Source organism: Macadamia integrifolia, unplaced genomic scaffold (assembly GCF_013358625.1).
Source record: "Macadamia integrifolia cultivar HAES 741 unplaced genomic scaffold, SCU_Mint_v3 scaffold2045, whole genome shotgun sequence".
NCBI classification, from domain to species: Eukaryota; Viridiplantae; Streptophyta; class Magnoliopsida; order Proteales; family Proteaceae; genus Macadamia; species Macadamia integrifolia.
Genome location: NW_024868476.1, coordinates 6,914 through 16,923, shown reverse-complemented (window position 1 = coordinate 16,923; position 10,010 = coordinate 6,914). Strand labels below are relative to the sequence as shown.

Sequence of the window (10,010 nt, the reverse complement as noted above, 5' to 3'; positions counted from 1 at the left end):
AAAAAAAAGAACACTAAAGCTCACCCAATACCCACCCATTGAGTATAGCGTCTGATATTTATGGGAAGAACCAGATCTTGATGAAAAGTGCTAGAGCAACTCGCAAAGCAAATGCTGCCACCACCACTATCATGAGATCAGCCTCGATGAAGGACTTCATGTTCAGAGAAACAAAGGAAGCTGAAGCCACAGCGGTGAGGATTATGATGATCCACCAGAGGATCTCAACTGGGATTAGCAACAGAACCTGAAACTTGCAAGGAAGAAACACAGTAGAAGTTGTGAGAAAAAACTCTACCACTAACCAGAGAACAACTAATGAAAGCATAGTTGTCACGGCGTCGCCAAGGCGGCGATTTGGCGTCCTGACGGAAAAAGAAGTTCATGGCAGTGCTACGATTTACGTGACTCACAAATGGCGGTCACCATTGGCTGATAGGTGTCGTCATGGCATCGCAATGGACACCAGAGGATCTCAACTGGGATTAGCAACAGAACCTGAAACTTGCAAGGAAGAAACACAGTAGAAGTTGTGAGAAAAAACTCTACCACTAACCAGAGAACAACTAATGAAAGCATAGTTGTCACGGCGTCGCCAAGGCGGCGATTTGGCGTCCTGACGGAAAAAGAAGTTCATGGCAGTGCTACGATTTACGTGACTCACAAATGGCGGTCACCATTGGCTGATAGGTGTCGTCATGGCATCGCAATGGATGACAGGTCACGCTTGATTTACTAGGTGGTCGATTTTTTGTAAAATGCAGGGTGATTTTAATAGGGCTATGTTGATTTTTGATGATTTGATGTTGCTTAATGTCGGTTTTATATGTTATAGGGTAGATATTGTAGGCTTGTAGAATGTTAAATAACTTTAGAAAATAGGTAAAATAAAAAAATAGCATACTACATAACTTTAGAAAATAAGAAAAATAAAAAATAACACATGGACGATTTGACCGCCATGGCAACGCCATAATGGGTGATTCATTGCCAAATCGATTAGCCACCCCTCCACCGCCTTGGATCAATTTGACGCTGTGACAACTATGAATGAAAGTGTAAGTTTCCCCTGGCAACAAACAAATGAAATACAGAATCTGGAGATATAGTGAAATCTCTATTTCACCCTTTTCTCTTACTACTATTCTATACATAAGTATTGAATCTGGATTTTACTAATCTGTTTCTGCTGAGATTACCAGTTCATGATCAGAATCGATTGACTGATTGATTTCTCTGTTCAGATTTCTATTTTGCTCAGCTTTCAGTATGAATAAAGAAACAAGGAAAGACCAATTTTCCAGCTAATTCACTAAGTTTGTATACAATTCGTGATGGCCATAACAAAACCTAAAACTAAGAACTCAAAATAGTAAGCATTACAGTCCTAGGTGTTTTGAATGCAAAGAATCCACAGTTAGAAACCCCATTACGTCATAGAAACAGAATAACGAGAAAGCTTAGTAAGATGAAATGAAGCGAATCCGTCCAACTTCAAACGCAGTGAAATTTCATGATGGTATATTAAATTAGACAAATAAGAACACCTGAGGAATTAGGTGAAAGAAAAAAAATGAATAAATGAAAGAGAAAACATACTTACAGCAACTGAACCCAGTAAATGGCTGGTAGGAAGACTGGTATAAGATTCGTCCATGGCGAAAGATCAAAGACAGAGAGAGAGAGAAGTAGATGCCGGAACCAGCAGAACAAAAGGTATAAAACCTAACCTTGATTGTGCCCTAAACCCCTAAAGCTAACTTCACTATTTTCCTTCCTCTGCAAGAATTAGAACCTTTTGACAGAGTGATCCATTACTAACTGCCGAGACGCGTTGCCTGACACTTGACGCGTTGGGCATATGACGTGGCATTGCAATCTCGTTCCCCCAAACTCCAGATCCAATAAAACTCTCGGGATCCGACCGTTACTGTTGTACACGTCATGATAGAATTCAAATAAAATGACACGTCATCAACCAAGTTGTCTAATATGACCAAATATTTTTTAGATATTTTCCCCTTTTTTCGAATTCTTCCCAACTGACTTCTTTCCATTTCCCGCCTTTTTCTTTTTACTCAACATCTGTCATTAGGATGAAACAACCCTCCCTAATCCCCTCTCAATCTTTCCATATCATCACCTCTTGATTCTAATCCGATGGTAATAAAATTTGACTTGTTGACCAATTTTGTTGGAAAAACACTCTCAGGTAATCAGAGCTGGACTAGAATTAGAAACTACGGTTTTCTTTCGATTTATATGTGACGGCTTCATTAGAGTCTAATTCATTTCTTCTTACAAGTGTGTTCCTCTTTGAATCTTTTCCTTAACTGATCACTTCCGATTGTTACTCATCATGTCTTCCAAAACCCATTCCCTAAGTCACTGGCGGGGAGTCTTCAAAGCTGCAGATTCTGATATTTTTGAACTCATTGAGTATGCAATCATGGTTGCTGCTTCTGATCGTCCAAAGGAATTCAAGCTTAGAAGGGATCGAATTGCAGAGATGATCTTCAACCAGGAAATAATGCAAGAAGAGAAAAAAAAGGAGATTGATGGTTCTGCTTACATGAAAAGAAAGGAGTGTAATGGCTACTCTGGGACTGAGAGTGATAAGGACGATGATACAGAGCCATCATTCCCGGAGGAAAATGCAGAACAGATCAACAATATTATTGCTGAGATTTACAGGATCAACCGTGGAGGAGAAATTAAGATTGCTGAGGAGGTTCTGAGAATCAAAGGAATTATTGAAGCAAAACTTGATCAATCTGAACTGAAGTTACTGGAACCTCTAAGGAGGCTTCAATTGATATCTATTTCTTTTGATACCTTGAAGAAAACCCTGATTGGGGTGTCTGTGAAAAATCTTACGAAGCACAACTCGAAAAGAATCCGTGACCATGCAAAGTATCTCATCACTCACTGGACAAAAAAGGTGGATCAATGGTTGATTGAATCCAATGAAGCAGCCGCAGCAAAGAAGGATGAACAAGAAAGTCTTCAAGCTTCAAAGAGGAAGAGAAAAGAAGGGTGTCAAAAAGCAGAGAATGCCAAGAAACAACACCGCACAAAAGTCCTGGAGTTGAAGGATCTTCCCAAAGGACCCATAGCTGTTTAGTTGTTTTTTTTTTTAATTTCATTCTTCAATTTTGAAGGTTTCATTGCAATTGTAAAGTTTCAATGGTTGAAAGTTTTAACTCAGTTTGATACTCTCTTTGTTGGTGTATGATGTCTTGTATTCCATCGTAGTTTAATCCAGGGAGTACTAGTGCAGCACCTAGACAGGCAAGACGGCGGTCCCGCTAGCCGGTTAGCGGGCTGTGGGGGTTGCAAGGGGGGCAGGAGGCCCCTTGCATAGCAGGGAGTGTAGGGGGACGCAGCCCCCCGCTTGAATTTTTTATTTGAGGGCAATTGTGTACTTTTCGGATTAGGGTTTTTTTGCTATATATTTGTAGCGAGGGTTTCTTTCTCTGTAATGCAAGCAATACTGAGAGGTGTGAGGACGAGCGCTATAACTCTATTCTCCATTGATAGTGAAGCAGGATCTCATCTCACCGGGGACGTAGGCAACCTTGCCGAACCTCGTAAAATCCATGTGCATTGTTTGTTTTGTTTTTTCATTATCTTCTGCATCATTTTAGGGTTGCGTTTCTACACTCTTTTCGTATGCTTTTATAGGCTATATTTTACAGACACTTCTGTAAAGATTTCTACAATTGTATAGAACTAATCTACAACAACAATTTTTATCTTCTGGAAGTTGTCTTTTTTAAACTTAAGTGGCTTACTTTCTAGGTTGGTGGCTAGATCTTCCTTAAGCCCTTGCAAGTTCTTCTAATCGTAGTTAGAAGGAAAATTAGCCTACTTAATAAAAGTAGTTAGGTTCCATCAAGTTTGGTTTGTAGTCTTAAAACCTGCTATTGATTTTGAAACTTCATAAAAGTAGTTCTAACTTGGCATTACCCCTTTTCAGTCTTTTCTTTTTTTTTTTTTTTTTTTTTTTTTTTTTAAACTATATCATCAGAACACATGTAGGGGGACATCCTCGTGCCTATGCATTAGTATCCATCCACTCCCAAGGCATGAATGAGGAACCTTTTTTTCTACCTGAAAATATTTTCTCTAAATCTGTTCATCTACTGCAATATAATATTTTCATATGTTGGGGCTTGTCTATATGATATTGTTTGTCAACTGTGACACACAAGGCATTAGAACCACCCAGCAGAGCTAAAGACAAAAGGATCCCCTCAACCGATTCCACCAACATGACTAATACATAGAATACATAAATAACAGAAAGAACTGAAAGACATTAATGCAAGAAGAAAAACCATGACCAGGAGAGAGAGAGAGAGAGAGGAGGGAAAGGTCACTTTCAATAGCTGTAAGAGAGTTCAAAACCAGCAATGGAAAATATTATGTAGAGAGGTGCATTTTTATAGTTCAGGAAGAGGGTCATCAGGGTTTCCTTGCAACAACATGCATGCTTGTGCTGCAGGCTCACCTTAAGTTTGGAAGTGAAGGCTTGAAGCTTCTGGAAGTTCCCTTTCATAACTTCATTGCTGTAGATGAAAAGGGTCTCCAAGAGAGTCCTAACTCGGGTTCGACCTTTTCCGGTTAGTTGGTTTTAGAGGTTGAAGCTGCCAGCATGATCTAGCTAGATGGTGAATTATGTTTTCTGGTTTACTCCTTAGTCATTAGTAGAGATTGGTTTAAAAGAGGATTTTATCCCACTTTATGAACTTTAGAGCTAGCCAGTTCTTACTATGAAATTAGCCTAAGATTGTATGATTTTTTTTTCTCCAAAGTAGTTCTTACATATTGTGTTATACATGATGGATGAAGGATTTTACAACTTCTTCTTCTTCTTCTTCTTCTTCTTTTTTTTTTTTTTTTTTTTGTGGATCTAAAGTTATAACTTTCTTTTTTATATCTGGAATTACTGTTTTTATTCTACTTACAGAAAAAAGCTTTGGCAAGACAAAGCAAAACTGGATGCTGCTCATCTTTTGACTTGTCACCTGTAAATGGTTTCACCTCAAATGAACATCTAGTACAACCTCTGGCAACCTGATGCATCAAAGTTTCAAGTGATTAGTAAGATGGTTATGAAGAGTATAGAATATTTCTAGAGTATGGAGATCTGAATTAGTTGTGGTTCTTATGTTTTTTCTCTCACAGGATAGCCTGATGGCTAGGAAATTCATATTGGTTGTAGTGTAAAATGGGAAATCCCCTTTTTTAGCACTAATGAACTTAGGTGATGTGAAAGGGATATGTAATTTACTTGTCAGGTGTAATTACTTAAGATCAGACCTTGTGAATCAAAGTTAAATTACTTGGATAAAAGTGAGGTAGTGAGACATGCTTCCTGCATATATTATTTTTTTTCAATTTAATTAGTCTGTTAGATGGGCTTTTGGAAATGGTGCTGTTGGAAATCAGTCTGTTCCAGTCAAAACTAGGAGTCCTACTGTTGAACTACTGTGAACTTGGAATTTTCTCAATCAATTCAGGATTTTGCCAGCCCAATCTTTTTGTATAAGTTTTACAACTCTGTGAGGATGTTCATGTTCTCTATCTATTAAAATGAGCTACCAGGGGGAGGTAAAACTTATGAGGTGAAGATTCTTGTTGGGTTCCAATACATTATTCCATGGCTGTACTTAATTCATGTCCTTAAAACATATGTCGTTTCATGTGAACCAACAACAATTCATAAAAGATGGAACAAACTTAGGGCCCATTGATTTTGTTTCCTGAAATGTGTTTTTTTGTTTTTCTGTGTTAAAAACGGAAAAACACTCCAAAAACCGTTTGATTTTTCTGTTTCGTTTCACAAGTTTTTTGAAACAGAAATAAAAATGTATGCCTATTTCTGTGTCAAGAAACGGGAATGGAGAAGCAAATTAAACTTGTGTTTTTTGTTTCTAGAAACAAGTGGTAGGAACAAAAATTGTGAAAAAACCGATACCTCACTCGACTTACCCCAACCCGAACCCATTGTTGAAACTTCTTGCTATCTAGATGCGGTGATTCCAACTTGGTTGTGCGAAACTCACAGTTTCGAATTGCCTTCATCCTTATGAAGCTCATCTCCATGAAGCACACATGCAATTCCAACGTCATACTTTCACTCATGATTTGCATACCTACAACGTTGTGCCTTCATTCATGTCTTGAACCCGACTACACTGTTAAAAATGTTTCAGGAATCAAAAAAATCAAATACCTTTTTGTAATTCAAAAAATTTATTTTTTAGCACAAAAAGGGAAGAAAAAACCCCATTTGTCTAGAAACAGCAGAAATAAAATCAAACAGCCTCTTAATTCATATGTCCTCAAAAACTGTTCTACGCTTTCAAGTTAGACTAGCTTAGATAGGATTAGTTACTTGGTAGGCCTTCATGGCCCATTCATTCACTAATCCAAGTTATGTTACTTGGAAGGCCTTAATGGCCCATTCATTCATATATCCAAGTTAGACTAAACCACCACTAACTAGATGTATCTTTGGTCATGGTGCATATGGAATTTGGCTCAATGACAGGCATATAGGAGGTAACCGTCATTCTATATCTAACAAGGCAAGGGTAACCATTTACTAAAGGGATTAAGGTACCAGGACAACTCATTCTTTGGGCTTTTGCAACTTGGCAAGACCTGCCTAAAATGTTGCCACTGACTATTGGGTTTGATGCACAGGTATGCCATATGTAAGTCAAAATTTGAAATTTTAAGGAGAAAAAATTGTATTTGAGAGATTAATCGCCTGAAAATTTTTATGAACCCAGGCTTGAGCATTCTTTGGCCCATTTGCAATCTTTTTTGACGGGGATGAAGTCCTAGAATAACTTGTTGTAGCTTGTTGACTTTCTCCAGTATATCAACAGGCTCATTTAGCAAGAAGTACAAAATTTCATGGGCATCCTGAAAAAAACAGAAGAACATCATTTCATAAGGGTTCAATTTGGCTCGATGGGAAGGAATATCCTAATTGATTCGTTGAGTCTGTGCACACTCAATTTGGATTGAATTTTTAGCTTCAAATTCGGCTCGAGGGTAGATTTTATATTCCATTTAGGTGTGTCAAAACTCAAAACCTAGCCCGAACCGATAAAATCGATCAAAATCAATCGATAAAACCCAAATCGAACCAAACTAAGGTATGTTGAGACCGACTGATAACCAGTTCAAACCGAATCAACCAATAACCAAACCGCATGAAACTGATAAAAAAATAAATGATTATGAGATTGAAAATTGATGAATTAACTATCCATTTTTTACAATATTAGAAAGAATATTTTTAATTATAAGGGAATTGTTACAAATCATTGAATATTAGGTTATGAATAGAGAATTTGATTTGTAAATTGTAATAATGCTTCCATTGATTTCCATGTTCACCATACAAAACTAGTTGGATGGTTAAATGAATGATTGGATAATAGGGTTCATTTTGTGATTTCTATTAGTTATCTTCTTAGTAATTTGTTATCCATTAGTTTCAATATTAGCTATATTTCCCTTACAACGATGAACCATGATTCAATCATAAATTTAAAGTGTTATTTTTTTTCCCATCAAATCTTGTCAGTACAAGTTATGAATATAAGATTTCTTATGGTTCAAGCCCAATGATAAACCGATCTAATATGGTATTAATCCAATATTGAAAAATCGAAATAAACCAAAACCAATCCAGACTGGAACCAAAAACCAAAGTTCCTTAACGGATTGGTTTTGGTGTCCCTCATTCCTAGATCGAAATCAATTCAACCCGACTGAAACCAAACCAAATTGATCGATTGACACCCCTAATTCCATTACTCTTTGACTTTTTCTTATATGTCTTTAATGACATGTGCGCAGACAACCACATAATATGGCAGGGTGAGCCCCACTTATACCGGTGGGTATGGCAAGTGACAACCCATCTTATATGAAATATGTCTCCAATTATGACTTAGGATAGATTCTACAGAATCATTCTCACATATTTAAGTTAACTAAACAATTTTCAGGTAGATTTACATACCAGATATATGGTAACCAAACAAAACCACCACCAATCTAAGACATTGTGATAGAAATCATTCACGTGTAAAATGATGTGGCATTAAGAAAATCTCTCGTTTCTCTCCAAACTCCAAATCCTATACTCTCTTGTGATCCAACCTTCATACGTAATAGAACCCAAATAGAATGACACATCAGCAACCAAGTCCACTAGTTTGACCAAGTTTATTAGAAAAACACACTTATCAAGGAATACCATTGTAACTGTAAAATGAAAAATTTTGGGAATCACCAAGGTATTGTGTGATACAACCTGGCCGATACGATACCATTGCTAAGAAGCCAGTTACGATGACACATTAGCAATAAAAGTTGAATTGTTGACCAAGTGACGCAGCTGTCAAGTAATGCCGTTGTAAACGTTTCCTTTTTCACAGGAGGGTATCAAAGAGGAAGCAAAAGAAGGGTATCAAAAAGCAGCAAATGCCAAGAAACAACGCCGCATAAAATTCATGGAGTTGAAGGTTCTTCCCAAAGGTTTTTTTTTTTTTTTTTTTTTTTTTTTTTTTAAGGTTTCATTGCAATTGTAAAGTTTGAACATTTCAAAGTTTTATCTCAATTACTGTTCAACACTCTCTTTTCATATGCCCTCTATAGGCTATATTTTACAGACACTTTTGTAAAGGTTTCTACAATTGTATAGAACTAATCTACAGCAACAATTTTTATCTTCTGGAAGTCGTCTTTATTAAACTTAACTATCTTACTTTCTAGGTTGGTGGCTGGATCTACCTTAACATTGACAAGTTCTTCTGAACCTAGTTAGAGGGAAAATTAGCCTACTTCCAAGTAAAACATGGGAAATTTTTTTTACCCTAGGTGAAATCTTATTGATCTTTTCATGTTGTTCAACAATTAGAGTGCTCTAACATCCTTGGAGTCAGTCTACTTGGTTGGGAGATCATAATTGCTATCTTCTACTGTACTTATCTATGTTTTATTTATTGCCCCACATCTAGGGATTCTGATGTGGCCAATTTCATACATTTCGTACTATAGGGTCTTGGGGTTTAGTGTTTAGGCCTTAAGATTTAGCATTTAGGGCTTACAGTTTGGGCTTTTAAGGTTTAGGGTTTAGGGTCTAGGGTTGGGGCCTTGGGATTTAGAATTTGGACATTAGGGTTTAGGGATTGCTGTTTAGAGTTTAGGCATTAGGTTTTGCCTTTAAGGTTTGGGATTTAGAGTTTAAGATTTGGGATTTGGGGTTTACGGGTTAGGAGATTGGGGTTTAGGGTTTGGGGTTTAAAGTTTGGGATTTTGAGTTTAGGGTTTGGGGTTTAAAGTTTGGGATTTTGAGTTTAGGGTTTGGGGATTAAGGGTTGGGATCTAGGCTTTAGAGTTTAGGGTTTGGTGTTTGGTGTTTTGATTTTAGGGTTTAGGGTTTGGGCTTTAGGGTATTGGGATTTAGGATTTAGGGTCTAGGGCTTTGGGTTTAGGGTTTAGGGTTTAGGAATCAAGCATCAATGATTAGGGTTTTAGGGTTTTTGGTTTAGAGTCTAGGGCTTTGGGTTTAGAGTTTGGGCTAGGTTTTAGGGGTTTTGGTTTGGGCTTTAGGTTTTAGAGTTTAGGATTTGGTGTTTGCACTTTAGCATTTAGGGTTTGATTTTTAGGATTTAGGATTTAAGGCTTCGGGTATAGACTTTAGGCTTTGGTGGTTTGGATTAGGGTTTAAGGTTTAAGGTTTGGAATTTAGGGATTAGGGTTTAGGGTTTGGAGTTTAAGGTTTAACTATATCCTATACCCTAAATCTCAAACCCTAGAGACCCTAAACCCTATAGCCCAAATCCTATATCATAAACCCCAAACCCTAAAGCCTAAAACCCAAACCCTTAACCCTAAACTCTAAATTTTGAAAATTACCAAATTTGCAATTCTAATATGTAATAGATATTATATATAGGAAAACCTTCCCATGTGAT

The 10,010-nt window shown here is 37.2% G+C and overlaps 1 protein-coding gene and 1 long non-coding RNA gene across 3 annotated transcripts in view; one reads left to right on the top strand and one right to left on the bottom strand.

Annotated features, from left to right (window-relative positions):
• Positions 1-1,785, bottom strand: part of LOC122065509 — a 2,261-nt gene extending 476 nt beyond the window's left edge. Inside the window, exons 1-2 of one of the 2 annotated variants that reach the window (XR_006136029.1) lie at positions 1,604-1,785; positions 25-247 (exon numbers count right to left, since the gene is read on the bottom strand). This is a non-coding gene — a long non-coding RNA (uncharacterized LOC122065509). The remainder of the gene's footprint in view (positions 1-24; positions 248-1,603) is intronic. The other variant, XR_006136028.1, reaches the window with a different exon arrangement.
• Positions 1,786-2,359: 574 nt separating this feature from the next.
• On the top strand, positions 2,360-3,124 carry LOC122065504 (probable mediator of RNA polymerase II transcription subunit 26b). The gene has a single exon (XM_042629311.1). The coding sequence runs from the start codon at positions 2,360-2,362 to the stop codon at positions 3,122-3,124; it is 765 nt and encodes a 254-aa protein (XP_042485245.1).
• Positions 3,125-10,010: the final 6,886 nt, after the last annotated feature.

Bases quoted from the DNA above. Each gene is read 5' to 3' on its own strand.
- LOC122065504 (XM_042629311.1), top strand. From the start codon at position 2,360: ATGTCTTCCAAAACCCATTCCCTAAGTCACTGGCGGGGAGTCTTCAAA.